This window comes from Lissotriton helveticus, chromosome 5_1 (assembly GCF_964261635.1).
Source record: "Lissotriton helveticus chromosome 5_1, aLisHel1.1, whole genome shotgun sequence".
Taxonomy (NCBI): domain Eukaryota; kingdom Metazoa; phylum Chordata; class Amphibia; order Caudata; family Salamandridae; genus Lissotriton; species Lissotriton helveticus.
The window spans coordinates 338,292,298-338,315,576 of record NC_136065.1 but is presented as its reverse complement, the minus strand read 5'-3'; the positions used below and the strand labels follow the sequence as shown (position 1 = coordinate 338,315,576).

Genomic DNA, 23,279 nt, shown 5'->3' with positions numbered 1-23,279 from the left:
TACCATAGAAAAGATACTTCGGTTGTGTTTTTTAATTTTTTTACATTTCTGATTGTCATTTGTGACATACTTATGCATCTTGCAAGAAAGCTCAAGATTCATATTTCAAACTCCTGTTTTTTTCCATTCTACCAGATTAGTTCGACTTAATTGTGAATTTTGAAACTATTCGACGAAGCAACACACACGATTCGTATAGTTATTTTTCAGCGGTTTAAAGCCGGTGTGCGGTTGCTGTTTCAAGGCACGTGCCACGGCTCAGCGTGTGACTATTTATTAATAATATCTTTAATTGTGTGTAATCCTTTAAACGGGATGAGCTAGAGCTCCGGAGTGATTAAGCTCTGTTGTTTGCTGCACTGGTTAGAGCTGCAATTCCAGGCCTTAATCCATCCCATTGCTTGTTAGGGGCCGGGAACAAGTAATCTGATTTTCCCATTCGCCCCGAAGAGGACAGCAGTTGGATATTTCACAACCTTTCGCTTCAAATTGTCAGGACAGGGGAGAGATTAAATCTACATTGTACAGTAATCTGCCGGGCAACCACCGCCATCCGTAAAACGTCTGCCCTGTCAGCATGGTTAATGCTAGCAGCACAGACCCGGCAATCACTGCCAGAAAACAGCGACAAGCAATTTCACGCGGGTACCGGCGAGGTAGAACTGTAACCTTTTCATCCGTGTTTTTTGGACAGATTTCTCAGAAACGGGATTTGTGAGGGGGGCCCGCATGACTTCATCGCTCCCCAAGATCAAGGCGCTTTTTTTTTTAATCAAGCTTGCCCACGAATTGATCGGCTCCATATCTTGTGCACCACAACGGCCCATTCAAGGGGTGACAGGTGTCTGACACCGAGTGAAACCGAAGGCGCTCCCGGCTAATGAGTGCCTTCACTGGAGCCGGCTGTCGAAGATACCATACTTCAATGCTTGGTTAAGTAGAAACCGACACACCCACTGAACAACAGCACAAACATGTTATTTGTATTCTTTATTTAGCTCCGTGGTTCGCTTGATATTAAGACGTTTTAAAAGTATTGTTACCAAGTGGAATATTGCTATAATAAATGTGTGCAGTAAACACGCGTTTAACTCCGGGACTACAAAGGCTGCAGAAAGCCGCAAAAACGGCAATAGATGTAGTCAAAATTACTTAATGGATTTGAAGGGCTGAACACTGACAAATTCATAATCTCCTTTAAAAACGCAGTTTGCTTCTGAGCGAACAGCCGCGACGCCTCTGCCTTGATCGTGCGCTGTTCAGATTTTTGTTTTCAGTTCTCGTCCCAGTGTGTTGCAGTGGGGTCTGCTCGCTGGGCCTCGCAGTGCCAGCAAATCAACAAGTATCAGAGAGGGGTTTCATCAGTCAGCCTCACTCACCCCCTCTCACCCTCACTCACCCTCACTCACCCTCACTCACCCTCACTCACCCTCACCCTCACTCACCCTCACCCTCACTCACTCACCCTCACTCACCCTCACTCACCCTCACTCACTCACCCTCACTCACTCACCCTCACTCACCCTCACTCACCCTCACTCACCCTCACTCACCCTCACTCACCCTCACTCACCCTCACTCACCCTCACTCACCCTCACTCACCCTCACTCACCCTCAACCCCTCACTCACCCTCACTCACCATCACTCACCCTCAAACCCTCACCCTCACTCACCCTCACTCACCCTCACTCACCCTCCCTCACTCACCCTCACTCACCCTCAACCCCTCACTCACCCTCACTCACCATCACTCACCCTCAAACCCTCACCCACCCTCACTCACCCTCACTCACCCTCACTCACCCTCACTCACCCTCACTCACCCTCACTCACCCTCAACCCCTCACTCACCCTCACTCACCATCACTCACCCTCAAACCCTCACCCTCACTCACCCTCACTCACCCTCACTCACCCTCACTCACCCTCACTCACCCTCATTCACCCTCAAACCCTCACCCACACTCACCCTCACCCTCACTCACCCTCACTCACCCTCAACCCCTCACCCTCACTCACCCTCAACCCCTCACCCTCACTCACCCTCACTCACCCTCACCCACCCTCACCCTCACTCACCCTCACCCTCACTCACCCTCAACCCCTCACCCTCACTCACCCTCAACCCCTCACCCTCACTCACCCTCAACCCCTCACCCTCACTCACAACACATATTGTGTTACAATAGGTGTCACATTTGCGAAAGATAAAACTATCTAGAGATGTAGCATAACGACCAGAGCTGCCATATAAGTCACATAAATACAAAACATGTTGCATTCCAAATGCTATAGGTGTCACATTCGCAAAAGTTATAACTATTGGCATTGTAAATGACAAAGCCATCAATTTAGCAATTTTAACAACGAAAACATAAATAAATTGTCATTTACAAGACCAATAACTACAACTTTTCTAATGCGAAACCTATTGCATTCCAACCCCACTCACCCACGCAACGTCACTCACACACGCAACGCCACTCTCACACGCAACGCCACTCTCACACGCAACGCCACTCTCACACGCAACGCCACTCTCACAAGCCACTCATCCACGCAACGCCACTCATCCACGCAACGCCACTCATCCACGCAACGCCACTCATCCATTTGCAAAACGAAAAAAGTTAAACTCTTCTATTGCGAGACCTATTGCATTTTCAATGCTTGTTCTCCTTTTCCGTGCCCCCATTTATTTTTGGGCTCGGTGTTTCCCATACCTTCCACATCGTGTTCCGTTTTTATTTTACTTTCTCTTTCACTAGTGTCCGCACTGTCTTCACTCTCTTGTGTACCTCTCTTTACTGCTCTCCTTTGCACCTGTCCCTACATCCTTATTCTCACTCTCCAGTTCTCTTTTTGCCTATCTCTCACTATTCCTCTTTCTCTCTCTTCCCTTTCTCCCAGTCTCCTTTCTTTTGTTGTTCTCACTTTCTTGCATTGCTTTCTTCCCCACTGTTATAGGTGTCACATTTGCGAAAGTTAAAACTATTGGCATTGTAAATGACAAAGCTATTAATTTAGATATTTTAAAAAAGAACACATAAATAAAAAAAAAGTCATTTATAAGACCAATAACTCAAACTTTCCTAATGCGAGACCTATTGCATTTCCAATGCTTGTTCTTAGAGAGCTTCAAATTGTCAGAACGACTTGTTTTAATAGGGTTAACAAGAGAAACCAACTTAATGGAAAGTGGGTTGTGATCACTCACACAGCTACCAACTGTTGTCAGATTAGAGAGATAAGGGCACAATTAATTTGACAAAAGAAAGAAATCTGTGGTGCTCCCTGATGAGTTTCCTATGAAAGTGGGGACACTAGCATTCTCTGAACCGCAGACATCACGCATGGAAACCAAATTATGGGGTCGATTACGATGGCGGTGAATCCGCATCCTCCGGGCCGGTGGAAGCCACCGCCGGCCCGGAGGATGCGGATTCACCGCCGCGGCATAGAAAACACCCACCGCCAGATTATGATGGCGGTGGGATCAGCGGCGGACAGCAGGTCCGTCCGCCGCTGATCCGCGGGATGTGGACCGCAATATGGTGGCGGTGGCTGCAAAACACCGCCAGCCACATTACCATGAGTGCGGAAACATGCTTTTCCGCGGCGGTTTTTCCGCCGTGGAAAAGCATGTAGACCTTTGCTTCTGGGGGCCCCTTGCGGGCCCCCAGGGTGTTGGGGGGGTGGGGTGCACATGGGGGGTACCTATGGTACCCCCCTGCAGTTGCATGCACAATGTGGCAGGCACCGCGCGGTGCCTGCCGCTTTGTGCATACAAATGCACAGCATGCATTTTTAACTTTGCGGCGGGTGCTGCTTAAAGCAGCACCCGCCGCAATGTTAAATATACGGGATGTGACCGCCAGGGTGGCAGTCACATCCTAATTCCTACTTAGAGAACGCCGCTGCCCCTGCGGACGGTCCCTCCACCTCGGGGGTGTCAGATGGACGCAGGTCCGTCCGCCATCATAATCGACCCTTATATTTCAGGACTCAGTCATTTAACACATCAACATAAGCGAGTGGGAGGAGAGTGTAATGTTATGTGAATGGCCGTCATTTAAGCCACAGACCCGGGAATCTGAAAACCGGCAAAGTGTAACATTAAAATAACCAGCCCAACTAAGATAAACAATGTGTTTAGCATTTTGAAAGATTTTGAATGATTCCTCCAGACGACTGTTTAAAAACATTACAATAAACATTAATTAACACAATATTGTAGTTGTCAGGGAATAATAAGAAAGAGACCAATAAATGTGGGGAGGGACAACATTTTGTAATGCTAATGTCCGTGATCTTAACTGATAAAAAAGTGGCCAAGCCCTTACTCGCTCTGCCTGTCTTAGATTGCGAGGCAGGTCGAAAAAGCCCCTGAAACCCATTGATAGTAAAGTCAGACAGAGACCAAGTTTCTTGGCAACAAATGGTGTCATGGATGTTCATGAAGTTTATAAAATCCGGATTCTAAATTTTGGTGCGAACCCCCGCGATATTCCAAGATGCTATACTTAAGAGCTTCTTATTGTGGTTTCTCATAATGATTCGCGTGGAGGAGGCACCGATCGAGTCTGTATCCTGTCGCTCATGAACTAGGGCAGGGGTATGATCCTCGATGTTATATTTGCAACCACAGTTCTGAGGAGGGTCAGGGGCCCCTAATGTTTGGACGTTATGAGGCTCTGGCAATGGAGAAGGGGGAGCAGCAATACAGAGGGGGGAAAAACCTTCAACCGTCAGACTAAATCCTCCAGTGCTGACAGGGGCTCAAATGAGTTCCTAGTAGGAATATTGAAGCCACAACAACTTGATATTAATGTTGGGAAATCATCAACAGTTACTGGGTTGAGGTTAGACAAGATGGATGGCTTGTAGAAATGACCAAGCGGTAACACCTGGATATGTGTAAAGGAATGAGGTTGATTACCCAACATTGTTAAAAGGGACTTAACCTCCAATTGAGATCTAAAATTTACGATCACGCAATCACCAAGCGACTCCCTTCTGCCTGGCCCTACTCAGTGGGTTCTACGGGCCATTAGAATTTCAGAAGGTAAGTCCACTATCCATCCCCTTATCTTTAAACCAATGAGTAAATTTGGGTTGGCCTAACGGCTAAGGCGCTCGACCTCGGACCTGGGGATCTAGGTTCGAGTCTCGGTAACGACGCCAAAAACCCCCTGTGATTCTGGGCAAATCACTTAATCTCCCCGTGCCTAAAATGAAAGTGTGTCCTCATGTAACGTAACTGGTGCTATGTAAAGCGCTCTGATAACTGATTCGGTTCGGTTCTAGTTCGCGCTATATAAAACTCTGCAAAAAAAAAAATGTTGTTCTTCAATCCCCAAAAATCCTCATGGGATTGACCAGAAAGAATTGGGCCGTTTTTCAACACTAAAACATAAGGGGTGCAGTGCAGGGGAAGTTGTGGGTTAGGATGACTGTTTCCAAGAATGTTTATGGGTTTGCCAAGTGGGACATTCCTCGCAAAAGCAGGTTGTGCTGGGTTGAATGCAGGTCCTTTTTCCAGGTGGTCAATGCCTATGGAATAATCACAAAGGGAGACGGCTCCGATTCCGCCCCCTGACATGGACGCAGTGCCGGAACGGATTGTGGGTGGGTGAGAGTGAGGAATCAGCTCCTTTAGCTTGACTTCCTAACGTGTAAATAGTAAGGTGAAGCTATTTGAGGTATGATTTAAAATAGATGATTCTAAGTCCCCAACAAAAGCCTCAAAGGAACTAAAATTGCCATCCAGATTCCCAGCACTATTTCCAGAAGCAGGGGGAGGAGTTACAATGCGTGCCCGTTTCCGCTTGGAGCCCACATCAGTTCTTTTCCAGCCAGACCACCAGTTTCCCATCTCTGGGATAGCACTGGCTGCTTCAATAAAAACGGTGATGTCCCCAACTGATTCAGCGCTTAAAGCCTCTGCAGAGGTAGGAGACTGAGTGGGCACAGTGCCGTTTTTAACTGCCAGACTAGGCGGAAACCAGTCTAAGAATGCCTCCCGGGGGTGAAGAAAGGGGGCAACAACGCTCCATTAGCTCAATTTCCTTTGAGATCTCTACAACTGCGCATTGCAGATAGCTGTTCAGAGTGGTCCCATTATTTTCAACTGGGGCTGCTAAGGCCTTTTGTCTCCCATTGGCAGGATCTGAGAACAGAGTCACGGACAAAGAAGGAATTATCAAACCAAGCTCAACCTTACCATAGAAGCCCACAACACTTTAGACTGGGGCCAAGTGGGGTGGCCCTGCCCTGCCTCGCCTCTTCCTGGTGCTGACAGGCCTGGTCTTCGCCCGGGCATTTCCCATGCTGCAGGACACCTCAGCTGATTAAATGGCACTCCAGCACCTGCAGGGATTGCTGCGGCCCGCCTCCGGGCCAAGGCAGCTGGGAGAACACGTCTGTCTCCCCTGCGCAGCTCTGGGTTCTTGAACAAGGCTCCCATGCTGCAGGACACTTCAGCTGATTAAATGGTACTCCGGAACCTACAGGGATTGTTGCGGCCTCCTCCGGGCCAAGGCAGCTGGGGTAACGAGTCTCTCTCTCCCACGAGGCTCTGGGTACTATAATGTGGGGCTCCGCCTCACCAAAAGTAAGGCGGTTAACTAAAAGGTAGTTAGCACATTTCTATGCGGACTAGAGACTTGGATCGCCTCCCTTCCTTCTGGATTGAAGGCGGAAACACAGGAATCTGCATAGTTCAGAAGTCAGTCAATTCCATAGGGAATACCAGAGCAGTGACCTGAAAATAAGACTAAGGTAATTAGACCGGAATTATTGCGATACATTTTGGATCCCCCTAATACATTTCAGATAAAATCTCAGCAGAGTCGTATTTTATTGGGTGCAATATAAATTGCACCAATTATCAGCCAACTCATGACGAGAGACAAAGAATAAAGGTGACGCAAGGTCAAGGAACCTCAGAGAAACATGTGGTATACACTGCTGACTGTGTATTAAAGAGACTTATTGTTTGCATTCTGTGCTTTCATACTGGAACATACAGCGAGAGTTCGGAGGAAGAAACAAACTTAAAGTGTTCTAAAGCTTTCAGTGTGTTAATTTTGGAGATAATGATCTTAGAAAATGTGTCACTCCTTACCCACGCCAATCAGCTGTATAAGGGAAACGGTGAATCCTTCCTTTTTCTGGAGGACGATGCTGTATATGGTTAGCGCCAGCACGCAGAGAAGGGATACGATTGCCAAACAGAAGTACACTTTGATGAACTTCGGTAGTTCTGACCAAGGCTTAATCTAGAACAAAAGAGGCATTTTTCAAATACCAGCAAAGAAAACAGTTCTGATTAGCACCTGATAAATAAACAGACATATGCTTGGAGATTGCCAGGCTTCCCTCACATTACAGAGCTACTCTTCACAAAACATGTTAATGTCAACGACAGACCACTAACAAGCAGTGATTCGCACACAGTTTTCAGTCTCCCTGCAATAACAAGCATTGTAAGGGTAAATTAAGGTTCATGTGTCCTACAGTGTGTGAGAGAAGTCTACACTGCTGCCTCTACTTAACCTGTTCTTTCTGGAAGTGAGGCTTGCATTGTTGCCGCCTGTTCTGGATGTTTGCACGGGAACATTGGCCTCTGCTGCCTGTGCTATCCCTGTCCCTGATGTTTGTATGTCTGAGAAGCCCGAATTGCTTCTGCTCCACCTATTGTTAATGAACACAGGAAACATTCGGAGTTACTGGTCGTGCTGTGCTGGTCCTGTGTACAGGAGAGACCTACACTGATGATGTGTGTCTCGTTCTTGTGGTAAGAGACTATTGTATTGCTTCAGCTGTATTTATCCTGTGTGTGTTAGGGACCCATATACCACAGCTGCTGTGTTCTACCTTTGTGCATACGTGTGTGTGAGAGAGCAAGAGAAAGGAGGGAGCTTGCACTACTTCAGTCTGCACTATACCTCTAATGTGTGAGAAGACTGCTCTTCTATTTTGAGTGATTGTGCATGCTTGTGTGAATGCATCTGACCATTGTCTGTAATTAAAGATGCACTGTTGCGTTCCATGGTGGGGTCAATGTTTTAACTAATAAATGAAATGGGTTGATGTGCAGGATCAATGCTACGTGAACCCCGAAGGACGGGTGCACATGCACAAATGAAGAAAACCTTTGCAGGGCATATTCAAGTTTTAAGAATTTTATAGAAGCAAAAAGTTGGTAGTCATATTCAAAATACTATCAATAATGCATCGAAAATGTAAACTGCGAGAGGTCGAAACACAATATTGTCGTACTCAATTCGTATGTCAAGGAATGTCTAAATATAAATCAGTAAGAGAACATACATGAAGTCTGCCTCTGAGGTAAGCGCCAAAAAGTCTAATCAAAAATCAGCACACAGTCTAATGGCATCGATAGTGAGAGCAAAAAGTTTAAGTATAGCACCAGCTAACAGTCTGACATAGAGACTGATCAGTTTGTAAAGCAAGGGAAATTCTGGCACACATCCCAGAAAGGTTTCAGACAGTGTAAAACAACACACTTGACATAGTAAGATGAATGTAATACATTACAATGAATCTATCTATCTAAAGAGAAGATTCACTTTTGTGCAACCATCTTGACGGTTGCACAAAAGGGAATCTTCACTTTAGATATATATCTACACTTTCTTTTTTGGCGGTTTAGAGTGCCTCTCCATATTTTTTGAGGGATACATCACAATGAAAACACCTGCATTATCAATAATTATTAAGCAAACTTTATCCGGCAAGCAAGGGAAATTACATAGCACTATTGAAGCAAACAAAGCAATAAGCTTTTAAAGTAATGAATAAAGCACAGCTGTGGAATGGGCAGCAGGTCTTGAAAAAGGTTTCTTGCGTGGGACATCTCCTGGTCTTTGGCTTCCTTCTCCAGGAACAAATGAACACATTAAATAAATGTGCATCATCTACTGCACCATGATAATGAAATCTATTTTGTTTATTCTCTGAAAAGGAAAAACACAAGCTAGAAGTGTGAACATGAAAGCTCATTCTTGAAAAATAAATAAACATTTTTTTTTATAAATAAATAAAATAGATAAATAAACATTTCAGATTAATAACAACACTTTCTCACTGATCATACACTAGAGAAAGTGAACAGTGACAGACAGCGAGAGAACACATTGCTTGCATTTCTATCACCAGTGTTGTATCTATTCGGCAGTAGTTAGGGACACTTTCACTGCACTTTCTTTGCTATCTGTTCGTGTATGAGGGAAGCCTGTACAGCTACAGCATCTGTTAGGTCTGTTCTGAGTGGTTTGGAAATTTGCAGTGAGGCGATCTGTATAGTGATTTTTAGCTCTTCGCTGCACAGTTTGTGTAGCTGTGACGTCCCCCCACAGGAAGATGGCTAGATTGAGGGAAAGGCAATGAATAAGAGTTGTTTGCAATAAGTTCAGGGTTTTCCATACAAACAAGAGTGAAGTTGATATATATTCGGATAGTTTTTGAGGATTGTGTATTACAGTGAGGATGAAGGTCTTTTAACGCCGACTTTAAACTAAGGGAGCTGTGGAAATCTGTCCTGTCACTGTGTGTAAGGAGGGAAGCTGGCAATTACATTTAGGTGCTGCAACAGAAGTGATTGCGAAAAAAGAATGCACTGCTACCGTCCGTGCTGGTCCTGTTGCTTGTGAACACCTAACCCTGCCAGCTGCTGGTATAATACATTAATTGTGCGTGGGAGAAGCTTTTATTGGCAGACTACGTCTACAGTGAGCTTGTACTGCTCCTTGCGATGTTATGTTCTGTGAGAGAGTGCTTGGCACTGCGGCTTTCTCTTCTGTACATGTTCTGAGCTAGCTCCGCTGCTACATGTTGTGTGTGCGAATGAATATCGCACTGTAACGGCCTGCAATATTATTCATGTTCTGTGTGTGAGTGATGTCTTAGCTGCTGGTAGGAGCGAAGCAATTAACCATGGCTTTTGTTGCAGGTACTGCAAAAAGCACCGTACCTCCATCATCCACACTTACTGACCACCTGTGTTCTTTCTCTCTTGCTATTTTTCTCTCACTCTATTTTCACTTTTTATCTTATTTAGTACTTTCTTGCACCTTTATTTTATCATTTGGTTTTTCCATTTCTCTCGCGTAATTTTTTTTGTGTAACCTGCTTCCTCCTGATATCCATCCATTTCATTATATTCATTTTCCATATTTTCATCAGGTACTATTACTCATATCTTTAGGTTTCAGATTAACCTTTAGAAATGTGTTATATTCATGAGTTAGGCCCATGTAGCGAAGCAGTTTATTTCTTACATTGTCCTCACAAATAACATTTCCAGCTGTGACCTTTTGCACACATTTGCACGCACAACAATGTTGGATTAGTTTCTCTGAAACTAAACTTGTTTTTACATCTAACTTCACAGAACATCATCACAACGCCCTGAAGGTCATGTACAAGGTCTCGTTTTGCACTACGTACAAATGTCATCACTATCTTCATCCATGGGGCGACTGGGCTATCTATATATCCATAGTATCACTAACCTATCGCAAGGCTGTTTTCTATTATAAAAGATAAGCATCCAAATAGATTAGAAGAAAAGGTACTTCCACTGACACCAAGGGTCCTTGCATGCTGAGAAATCACCACGCAGAGGTCTGACATCTCATGAGGGGTGTCCCATTTGTGACCAAGAAGGGGTACTTCACTTAATCCCTTCAGGTAATGGGGTTGGATCATCCCTTGGGGGGTTGGGAGGGTGGTTCTTTGATCTCTACACCTACACACACTCTAGGTTCACTTAGAGTGGGGTTCGCATAGTAGGAGTACGCTAGAATTACTGCCTTGTTTATATGCCTGCAAATATACATTGTTTAGCACCATGGTAGAACTATGTGTACTATTCACGCTTTTGGGGATTATAATCATGTTTATCTGTTTCTGTCTACTAATCATTGCATTACACATATTTTATGCAAGAATAATGTTGGTTCAATAAATTTTATTGAAAACTTCCCACTGTGTATCCTCTGTATTGTTCTCTGAGAATAAGTATGCACGAGTGACTGAGCGAAAGGTTCTGTACTGTTTCCAGAACCCCGGTCATGTTCAGTGGCTACCGGAAAACCATTCACTCTTTGGTTGGTTAAAGGGGCTTACGGTGGCACTGTGAGCTAGCTGGTCTATAGGCCAAATTATCCTGCGGGGGTGTCCAGAATCAGTCTTGACACCAGTCCCTTAATTCATGTTATTCAAACAATGCCCAGGTCCTACGGATTGGTAGGAACTACACGACCATTGGAAATATAAATAACACTGCACTGAAGCCCTCACAGCAGAGTTTTGTAACACAATGCTCCCCTTGTTTTGCTGCGCTCAATCTTACCAGCTGCTCATTGTCCATTTAACTGCTCATGTGACCAAAGTCCTAGAGACGGATTACTGTGATTTGCTCTACTAAAATGTGGCACCCACATTATCGTCAATGAAATAAAAACAGCATCAGGCAGGATAAAGAGGCAATTTAAAAGAAGCATTTACAAAGCCAATAGGTCTGGTTTAATTTAGGTGTATATGTCCTTCATCATAATGAAATATGATGTTGTGTTATATGTTTCACGCAAGCACACACACACTGCCAGACAACAGACACTGAAACATGCAGGCACAAGTGGATGTCGGATGAATACATTGATGCCTGTGTGGGTGTACACAAGGATAATGGTTGTGTGAGTGGGTAACTGGATAGATGGGGATGCATAGCTGCATGAGTCGATGCTTGGGTATAGATGGATGAATATAAGCATGGCGGAGGGTGAAGATAGCTGTGAGGGTGGTGTACAGGAGTGTATGAGTGAGTAGGTGGTGGCTTAAAGGATAAGCAGATTAGTACATAGGTGGAAACATTTAAATAGAAGGGTGAACAGACATTCAGAGTGGGTGGAGAGATTATGTGCATAGGTGTGGGTAGATGGTTGCATGCATGAATGAATGCATGCATTTCCAGATGGATGAATGCACAAGGATGGGAGTGTGGATAAACACATTTTAAACTGAATGCCTAGATAGTTAAAACTACATTCACTCCAATACCACAATCTTTCACCCTCACTTGTGCATGCTTCATTCATCCTTATCTATCATATACCCATCCACCCACACAGTTTTCAATAGTGCATCAGGGGTGGAAAGTGCCACAGTGCCCAAGTTACGACTGCTATTTTAATTTCTTGTATTATCGGTCACTGCACTCTTGCCACTCCACGGTCTTCAAACACATTGAAAACACTCCCAAAAGGAGTGCTTCTGATTTCTTAACAATTTCCTGACCAAAAATGTAGAAGGGCTGGAATAAAGCACTAAAAGAAGAGGGGATTGGGATTTGCCCCATGGGAATATCAAAGCATACAGGAAAAAACGAAAATAAATTGACTCTGTACTAAAGTTAATAGAGGAACTGATGCCAGAGTTTGGTCTTATGAATGATTTTACTGGTGTGAACAACAAGATAGAATGGTTCTATAAATTTGTGAATATAAGATACACAACCTGTATAAGGAAAAAGCAGCATTGATGTTCAGAAAAGTTCAAAACATGCTATGTCTTCCCGCAATTTCGGTAGCATTCATAGATTAAGGTATTGCTGCATTCAGATCAGGTTTTAACAAGCAAAATCAAAATCTCCAAATGGACCGTGGTATTGCCATATTTTAGACATAGTTTTATTCTCAATTTTTGTGTTTGACTTGCTGGAGGTGTTTGAATCACCTCAAATTATTAATTACCCCAAGTCTGGGTAGCATGAAATGAGACATAATTTTATATGTGTGCAATTTGGTACTCAACAGAATATTCTATTAATTCCATGAAAGCAGAGGTAATGTTCTCAAGAACTACTTCAGACAGTGATATCTGCATGGCACAGCTACAGAGCACACCCCTAAATGTTGCCACTTAAGAGTACTGCTGAACTAACCTTGAGGGGTTCCTCTCATATAGCTTACTGTGACGGGGTGGGTACGCCAGACCCCGTGGCAGGGGATCCGACTACACTTTGGTGGGCAGCCGCCCCTGATTCACGTACCTCCCTTGCCTCCATGCAGCCCCCGGACTGCCCGGACCGTGATGAATGGAAGGAGGGAGATCCGGATTATTGGTGGCCGACGAGACAGGAACCGGAACACTACACCTTTAAGGGATGGGAGACCTTCTTGGTAGCCACGCCCCCCTCCGTCAACGTGACGACGTCAAAAGAGCTGAGGGAACAGGAAGAGACGGACAACGTGGACCCCGAGTCGAGTGGATGAGAGGAGAAACCAAGATGTTGCCCCGGATGAGAAGTGCTACTGACGAGCCCAGCTGTCGTGACCCTGAAGAGCCCAAAAGACGAGACCTCGAGGAGCCCAGGAGACGAGACCCGGAGGCCAGGAGAGCCGAGGAGAAGCGATCCGCCCCGCCACACGCCCACGGGAGGTGTGTGGCTCCAACAGGTACGGGGGCGTATGGCGGGTTGGTTGGGACAACGTACCCTACCCCCCTGAGAAGACTTGTACAGCCCCCTGTACAGTAGTCCTGCATACCCCACCCTCACGAGCACCTACCCGGCACGTAAATCCTTTCTTGTAAAGTCACGAGTGCACTGGTCTCCCTCACCCCCCGGTCCCTGAGAACGTGAGGATTATATGACCCTAACATCCGGTTTCTATTCTCCCCCACGGTACGGACGGAGCTGTCTTCGGGAGAAGAACGGACCATTGTTCCAGGCACCCTGGATCCTCCCCGGAGTACACCCTACGACCCTGCAGCCTTTGCGCGGGAGCGCCTCACGAGCCGACACCGTAAAACCTATACTGTTCCTATAAAAATAAAGCCCTCCTTGAAAAGACTACCATCGCATACTGCCTCTCCTTCAGTAGACACTGCCTTAGAGTCCTCACCTGTGATAGAAGCACTCATCTATAACCAGGGGCCCTTCCCCAACCCCGTACACTTACCAAGATGGATGAGGTCGTATCATGGGATATAGCCGACCTAACTATTTTTAGGTCGAAGCCTGCGATGGCTGCGCATGCGCAGTCTCGCTGGTGAGATCTAATGAGATTGAGGGAGATTCACTAGCAGGCTTTAAGCCCTGCCCCTCTTTCCCATTGGCCGGCATCACCTTTCATGCTAAACGGTGGCAGGCCATTGGGAAAGAGCATCCTCTGACGTACAGTTTTCTCTCTTTGAGCCGTCCCACTTGGACTGGCTCACTTGACTTACTGCCGTCATGGCAAACTTTTTTTCTTTTTTCTTTATTTTGGGAATAAGCGCGGCACCCGCGCTTTACTTTTAACATTTAAAGTAAAGCGCGGGTGCCGCGATTAAACCAAAAGTAAAGGAATAGATGTTTTTTTCTATTTCTTTACTTTTGGTATAATCGCGTCACCCGCACTTTACCTTTAACATTAAAAATAAAGCGCGGGTGCCACGATTATACCAAAAGTAAAGAAATAGAAAAAACATCTATTTCTTGACTTTGCATATAAGCGGCACCCACACTTTACTTTTAATGTTATAAGTAAAGCGCCGGTGCCGCGGCTGCCTGGTGAGGGCTTGCTTTTTCTTGGTTTAAATTTGCTTAGCATGTGAATTTGACATGCTCCATGGCCCGTTCACAAAGACGTGCAGTCAAAAGGGTAGGAAGTGTGTCCTTGCGGCACTTTCCCGGGTGCAAATATGTGGCACAGAAAGGGCTAGTGCAAGCAGACTCAACTCCACACTTTCATTGCAAATGGTGTTTGCTGTAAACGAAGTTTGCACCAATGAAACAGAAAGACACGGACACACACCAACACGGAAGGCCCGAGGCGCCATAATAATAAATGTACAGATCGTGTTTTTCATTTGAGGGTTGTTTTGAGTCAGCTGCAGCGTGGCATAGCACGGCCACCCAAACGCCCGAATGTGTCTCTGTAGGGGCAGTGGGTGTTCGTGTGAAGGAAGAAACGCTTTGCGGAGAAGCCGCCCCACCCCCCGCCCCCACCATGAGGTTTATGTTATTTAAAGAATGTTCTAGTTTGGCGGTGGAAATGCAGCTCGAAAATGGCCAGTGCAAGCCCTTGGAAGACATTTCTGAGCTTGTGTTTGTTCCTTATTTAGGACAGAGGCATGGCAATTTATAAGGCGATGTTTACGTGTTGAGAAGCGTTATGACAAGCTGTTTCGGATTCCAGGGAAGAGCGCCTCTGTGCACGCAGAGTGGGAGGACAGGCATGGATCTGACGTTCTGCGCTTTGCAGCTTTCTCTGTCGTCGTGTTTCACGGCATCATGTAAATCTCGCCATTGTGGCCACCTTCACTCTCTGGGGTTCCTGCATTTTGATAGTGTGAAGCAAACAAAAGGCTCGAGACCTTCCATCGACCCACGAGAGAAAACGGGGTCCTAAAAGTACGATCCATTTTGACAGGACATTTAGCAACATTCAGTATGCAATTGTGCTTTTTACGCTTCTGTGCTGCCTTCGTAGGCTAAAGGCCAATGACGCAACCACTCAGTGGCTGTAGGACTAGAGGGCAGTTACAGAGCGCACGATGGCCTTAGGGCTTCTTAATATTGCTTTACCTTACACTGGTACTAAGATCCCAATGTCCCCTTTAAAGGCACTCCTTTGCTTGTTGGGACATTTAAATCCATACTTTATTGGTGAAAGGGACGTTACTAGTGCCAGAAAAATAACAACATTGGTTACAAAGATGGAAATGACGCCACATATCTCTACGCCTTTTGGATACACTTTAGAAAATTTTCAGTCCAATACATTTCCTCCAGATACATTTTAAAGCAAAAATGTATGAATCCTCGTGATTCCCTCACACACATTCTCCAGACATGTGCAAATGATACCCTGCCCCTCTTTTCCTCATAGGGACATTCCATGCTTGTGTGCAGGGTGAGGCTGCTCCACTTCACCGGAGACGAAGCACTGGTATCGGGATGATGCCAGTCTTAATCTGACTGGTGCAAACAAGGACCTCCGACCTCCAATTTCCTTCTAGGGTTGTAGTACGCCCTCCCCAGATTTCAGCTGGGGGGGCAGAGAGTGGGGCTCATGGTCGAAAAATAATGTGAGACTGCCCCTTTAATGAAGGCTTCATAGCGGAACTTCGCTTAGCAAACTAGCAGGGCGGCTTGTTTTAAAAGCTGTGCCCTTGGTGAGCAATGCAGGTGGGCCAGAGGATGGAGTTTCAAAAAAGCTGCTGCCTGAGCGCTAGTTAATGTACAGATGACACGTTTAGTCAAGTGATAGGCACATATTTTCTCTAAAGCGGTTTGTGCCTCCTTTTTAGGTCTCGCATGGCGTACTGCGCACATGCGCAGTCGAGGTCACGAGATTTTATGTTTTAGAGTGTACATCACTAGGGTTAAGCCCCGCCCATCTTCTCCATTGGCTGGCATCACCGTTCATGCAAAACGGTGGCCAGCCATTGGAGGAGAGGTCCTAGTGACGTTCTTCTTTCTTTGTAAGTCCCATCCTTTTCAGACATGGTTCCTTGACTTACTGCTGGCGTAAAAGGTTCCTTATCTTCTTTATGGGTCCAGAAGGGCCCATAAAGAAGATGAGGAACCTTTTATGCCAGCAGTAAGTCAGGCACAGAAGCCCCAGCTGCTGTCGTGTGTGCCTGTGTCCGATCCCCTTCCATGGTTGAGACTCCGCTCCATGTGCGATGGAGACCGGAGGTGGGGGACAATAGGAGTAATACTGACACGTGGGTTGAATGGGGAACAGTCAGAAAGGAAGTGTAGTGAATTCGTTTAGCAGCCCCATTCTGTACATTTCTCATCTCGTCTTGCTGCAGGTTTATGTACAGGCTATAATTAGCTTCGTCCACGCTGTGTAAACGATTAAACAACTCCTGGATATTTACTATGATGTAACACAATGTAATGTCCGTACATTTTTCATTCTGCCTGTTGCCCTCGCGTGCCGTATTCATTCATTTTCATTTTTAACTGTTGTGGGGAATGGAGGCGGAAGTGCTCGTACTTTCTGCACTTCCACCTAGCACCTGCCTTAATCTGGTTTTATTTGCCAATACTTCACTGCAGTCTCCTCAGACGTCATTTCCTCTGCCCTCGTTTCCCAGTGCATATTTCCCCTCTCTAATAAATCTGAGCTCCTCTTCCTGCTCTGGCATTCCGTTATTTCCTAAATATTGTTGCATGTATGATGTGCACTTGTACACCGGTGAGCACAATCCCGGGGTCGGGGCCAGGAACATATCGCAACATGTAGAGTATTTTTAAGCTGTAATTATGTGTTTAAAAATAAATTTTAAAAAGAATGGAAAGATCACAGTGCACAATGCTGATTCTGAGGCGTCCGTGGTAACCCTAATCTCTACCCCCCCAACATCCGAATCCACGCAAACAGCTGCCCACTGCAAAATACCTCATGAAGTGGCATTCCTATCTTTATTTAAATATTTTTGGGAAAATCCACATCTTTTATTGGATCCTTAATATACAGTTGCGCCAAGGACATGCATTGTCAATTGTGTGTGTGTGTTTTTTTATCTGCAGTGGCCAGTGTGCCCGGAGAGAGCCAGCATGCCCGGAGAGAGCCAGTGTGCCCAGAAGCCAGCGTGCCCAAAGAGAGCCAGTGTGCCTACGGAGAGAGTCAAGGTGTCCAGAGAGAGACGGCGTGCCCAGAGAAAGCCAGTGTGCCTACAGAGAGATTCAGGGTGCTCAGAGAGAGACGGCGTGCCCAGAGTGAGCCAGTGTGCCTACGGAGAGAGTCAGGGTGCCTGGAGAGACCAAGTGAGCCACGTGCCCAGAGAGAGGCAGAAGGCGGAAGGGCAGCGTTTCAAGGACAAAGGCAGCTTGTCGATTGACCCAGAGAGGCAACGTGCCTTGGAGCATCGGGCACTAAGGAAGAAGCCTAGAAGGGGACCGAAGGGTCATGCCCGGAGACACAAGAGGAAACGCGCTCAGCCTCCGAAGTACCGCGACCTGTCTGGTAAGTCCGACCAGAACCTCGACTCCCGGAACATGCTCGGATTTAAAGGAAGTTGACAAGTTGCCCCCTGAGTCCCGGCGTGCCTTCTTTGTGGTGGTGCGTGTAAAGAACTGTTGTGCGTTAGGTTAAAACACGCAGGTCCTCCCCCGTCCACGCACACAGATATCCCCAATGCGCCCAGTCCTCCGAGATCGTAGCACCTTGAGGCAATTCATTTCGGAGCTACTGAGCGTGTGCATTCTCTTCCTCAGAGCACGCGGCGCTATGGTAATATGTGGAGCTGAGCCGGTGTGCGGCGCAATTCCAGGGGTGCTGTGGTCATCACCCCACACTAGTGATGTTCAGAGGGGGTACTCACGACTCAAATAGTAATCATAGTGTATTATACCCCACAAACCCCCCGCTTCCCCGTTTATTTATTTATTTTTAAAGTTTCATATAGCGCTAGCTAGACCCGTAGGTATCAGAGCGCTTCACATACACACTGTGAAAAACAGAAGGGCCTTACGTTATATAGAAGGCTCACCGTAAGTAAGCAAACCACAGATAAAGAATACAGCATGAACAATAAATAGCTGTGCAACGGAGGGGGAGAGAAAAAAGAAAACAAACAAGGTGATTAGCATAGTCCGTTCACCAACAATCCTTGAATGGGAGTCAACTCGGAATATTGAGGTCTAGGTTAGTTGACGTTGTTCAGGAAAGTATTTGTTAAGGAGATGGAGTTTGAGGTCACTTTTGAAACAGGAGAACAAGGGGTTGCATCTGAGGACTCCAAGGAGAGCGTTCCATATCCTGGGAGCGTTGCCAGAAAACGATCGGTATTGGGAGGTTTTCTTTTTAATTTTTGGCGGAATGAGAAGGAGTGAGTTGGAGCTTCTCAGTGTTCTGGCTTGACCTGCTCTTACCAGTTTTTTGTTCAGGTAGTTGGGGGCCGGAGAGTGGATGGTTTTGTGTGTAATGCAGGCCAGCTTGTAAATACATCTCCCTTCCATGGGAATTCATTTGAGGGAGTTGAGAGCTGGAGTGATGTGTTCAAATCTTTTTACTCCAGATACAAGTCGAGTGGCCATGTTCAGCACTGCCCTTAGAGGGGCTAGGTGACCTTTTGGAGTCCCTGTAAGGATGGCGTTTCCGTAGTCGATTTTAGAGAGAACCAGGGATTGAACTACTGTCTTGAGGTCATCATGGGGAAGAAAAGGTTTCAATTTCTTGAGGTGTTTTACAGAGAAAAGAGCATTTATTGCTGAGCTTTTGATGTGGGTCTCCATTGATAGGTTCTTGTCAAGGGTGATGCCTAGAGATTTAACTGAGTCGGATAGATCTAGGGGGCAGTTTAGGTCAACCAGATTCTTGATCCACTCTTGGATAGGACGATGGTTGCTTTTTGGAGAGAATAGGATCAGCTCCGTTTTATCTGGGTTGAGCTTTGAGTGTTTAACGTTGAACCAAGTTTGGATCTCCATTAGAGTGGCATTGAGGTGTTGGATGTCATCAGGAGACTTGATTTTGAAATAGATTTGGGTGTCATCCGCGTAAAGGTGGTAACTCACTCCAGCTTTTTTCAAGATGATTGTGAGGGGCTCCATGAAGAGATTGAAGAGGGACGGGGAGAGGATCGAGCCTTGTGGTACCCCAAGTGTGACTTTTGTTGGCTTCGAGAGACAAGAGTTGATTTTAATTTGTTGCGAGCGATGTTGGAGGAAAGAGGAAAACCATTTTAGTACAGTACCATTCATGCCGGAGCGCTTCGACAAGGTCTCCAGGAGAGCTGGATGATTTACTGTGTCGAATGCCGCAGAGAGGTCAATAAGGATGAGTTGGCAGGCATCACCATCATCTAAGGCCTTGCGAATGTCGTCAGAGACGTTAAGTATGGCTGTTTCCGTGCTACAGCCTTTCCTGAATCCCGATTGAAAGGCGTCGAGGAGGTTGAACTCATCAATGTGTTTATTGAGTTGGTGGAGAAAACATGACTCCAATGTTTTTGCAAGGAATGGGAGGTTGGAGACACCGTTCATCGTTCAGCTCCACGTTAAACCAGGGTTTCGATTTGTTTCGCCTTTGTTGTTTGAGTTTGAGTGGAGCTACTTGGTCTAAAACCTCTGTCATTTTTTTGTTAAAGTATGTAGTGAGGTCATCAGCCGTCCATGAGGGATGGAGTTGAAGATGGGGATCGATCAAGGATTCAAGTTCGGATAAAGGGACTTTTTTGATGTTTCTGGTCAAGAGTTTAGGTTTGACGTCACAAATAGGTTGGTGGCTGACAGGTGTGTCAATCCTGAACAGAATGAGGTGGTGGTCGGACCAGTCAATGGGAAAAATCGCTCTCAGAGAGACCAGTTCGTTGTTGGTAATGATCGCATCCAGTGTTGCACCTGTGCTGTGAGTTGGCTTATTGCAGAGTTGTTTGAGGTTATGTATTTCCAGAAGGTTGGATAGGTTCGGGACAGTGGAGTCTTTTGGGTCATTCCAGTGGATATTGAGGTCACCCAGGAACACGTCTTTGGTATCTGTCAAGGAGAACCGTTTTATTAGGTCAGTTAGTTCTTCGGAAAAAAGAGTATGTTCTCCAGGCGGGTGGTAGATGATGTGAAATTTGATGGATGAGGTGCCCTTGGTGGTGAGTTTGACACCCACGTATTCAAACGATAGGTATTCTGCAGGTTTGAGTTTGGTAATCTGTATTCCAGCTTTGTGGATGATGTCTAGTCCCCCCCTGTTTTGATCGGCCTGTCTTGTCTGATTATATTGTACCCTGGGGGTGAGAATGTCAAGAATGGGGGTAGAGTGGGCATTGAGCCAGGATTCAGTGAGGAAAGCAATGTCAATTTCTTCAGCGAGAAGAGCTTCAGCAATGTCAGTAGCGTGTTGTCCTGCTGATCTGCATTTGAGGAGCAAACAAGAGAGAGGACGGGGAGCCTCGGTGATGGGGGGAGTTAGGTGGATAGAGGTGTATTGAGCAGGGGGTCTAGGCGAGTGGATAGTATTAGGGAATTCTGTTAGTGCCAATATTAACAGGGATGTGGAAAGGGGCAGACTTCTGTTTGGAAGCGAGGTAAGAGTCATTGATCTCATCTGGTTTCGGTAGCGAAAAGGGCTGGATATCCCAGTTGGGTCTAAGTACCTGACTCTCTGCAGGGCTTGGGGGTCGAGGGTTGCTCTGGGGGGCCAAGGGAGGTGTATTGAGTGGGGCCTTGGGAGGTGTATTGAGTGGGGTAGGGGCAGAAATACCCAGGGGGAGGGAGCACGGCGGCTTGGCTCTGAGGAGGAGGTTTTGCTGTAAGTGAAGGAAATCAGCAGTAAGGGAGTTAATTTTCATCTCCATTCTGTTCAGTTGCTGTGTTATAGAGCTGAAAAAGTTTAAGGTTTTAGGCAGGGGTCGAGACTGGCTTGGGTCTATGGAGGGAGATTTAACAGGGGTCAGGGACAGGATGGAGTCCCTGGGATTAGGAGAGGGGGGAGTTTGTACACAGGGAGCCGTATTTGTCATGTTCCAATTCGACGAGTTCAGAGGAAGAGAAGTGGGACTAGTGTCCAGGTGAGGAGGGAGAGAAATTCTAGGCAGGGCGTCAGAATTCTGGGTCATGTCAGAGAGATTAGCGGTGAAGGAGGTTGTGTATGTGGGAGTGCAGTAGCGGAAGGGGAGTGTGCAGAGGAAGGAGGGGGGGAGAGAGACCACAGGATTGGCAATGGCGTTAGACCCGGGGAGAGTCAGGGTCAGGGGAACAGGGACTGTGTAGGGGGTCGAGGAAGATTGTGAGGGAGGGTTCAGATTATATGGGGTAGGGAGGGGAGTGTCTGAGGGGATTACAGTCGCAGGAGGGCTAAGGTTAGAGACCAAACTGTCAAGATCGGCTTTGTGGGGATTGTTAGTTGTGAGTTTGTCGCTCCTGGTGTGCTCAGTTGATGTGATAGTGGTGGGTGGTGGGTGTTTGGCGACGGAGAGTAATGATAGAGGTAGCGTGATTGTAGTGAGTGAGTGATGGTGGATGTCCATGAGTTGAAGAGAGGGTCTTCAGGGCAGGGAGATTGTTAGTGAGGGTGGGTGAGGGTGCTTAGTAGCATTGTGGTCTGTAAGTTTGTGAGACTGGGGGCTTAGCATTGTGGTGTATGTTTGTGAGACTGGGGGGGAGCATTGTAGTCTGTGGCCCAGGATATTTTAGTGTTTTCTTACACACACTCTCGTTTGTCCTGCTTGTCCTCCCGCGTGAGTGCCTTGCGGTTTGCCTGTTCTTTTCAGCAGGTTCCTGTTTTTCTGGCCATGCTTGTCCAAGGGGCGGGCCAGCCCGGAGGGAGGGGGAGGGTTATAGATGTAAACAGAGATCGCTGTACCCTCACCCCGGCCCGACTTCAGGGAATGTACAAATGTAAATGTAAATGTACAGGAATTTATATAGCGCAAATCACCAAGCGGTTTCTAAGCGCTTGCTTAGGGAACCCGTCCTGGTATTCCCCTGTGAGATAACCCTGGCAGGGTATCCGAAAGGTGAAAGCCAGGCATCCCGCCGCGAGGGGCCGTTGTGGAGATTAAGCAAGCTATTGCCCAGAGTCGCAGAGTGTGAACCCGTGAATCGAGTAGGCACCGGAGCGAGAATTGTCGAGTCCATGGACATTTTAGGACTCAAGACCCCGCCGAGCCGGGAATTGAACCCTGGTCCCGGGCTGACGTCTGCTTCCAGGTCTGCCTCCTCTAACCAGTGAGCCACACTTCTCCACGGGAACTGAACTCCAAGGGAACTGAACCAGAACAAGCCCGGGAGGGGCCAGTCTGGTAACTGGCCCTCCTTCCAGGCGTCGAGGGACCGCCCTTGACGGCCACAGCCCGAGTGAAGTTAGGGCACTTCCAGGCGCTGAACCTAATGCTGAGGGGGAGGGGAGGAGAGGATACACACAGCATGGACGCCCATGTAGCCAAGGCTAATGGCTGCATACAGCACTCTCGACGGCGAGGTCCCTCTCGTAATACTCACAGCCACGAGGGTCTCACTCTGTTCACCACACTCACAGTCAGGTGGGTCTGCCTGACCAACGAGATTTCCTCCCCAAGTGCCCCCCGCTGCTGATAGGGGACAAAGTCTGAGGGCCCGCTATCTGTGCAGGAGGTAGAGCTGAGCTGATGCTGGAGATGGGGGCCAGAGTCTCTAGTGTGCCTTGCGAAACACGGCGTGACCCGCAACGCTCCTCAGTCTACGATTACACCAGGCCCCTCATTCGACTGCCAGCACAAGCTGATCTAGACCTCCCCACGGACGCACGTGTGTGTGTGCGCCTGTGGGTGTAT

The 23,279-nt window shown here is 46.9% G+C and overlaps 1 protein-coding gene across 1 annotated transcript in view; it reads right to left on the bottom strand.

Moving 5' to 3' along the window:
• LOC144754527 (uncharacterized) overlaps positions 1-23,279 on the bottom strand; it is a 207,299-nt gene that overhangs the window by 166,537 nt on the left and 17,483 nt on the right. The window contains exon 3 of the mRNA XM_078642446.1: positions 7,129-7,282. Within this exon, the coding sequence (XP_078498572.1) occupies positions 7,129-7,282 (154 nt within the window). The remainder of the gene's footprint in view (positions 1-7,128; positions 7,283-23,279) is intronic.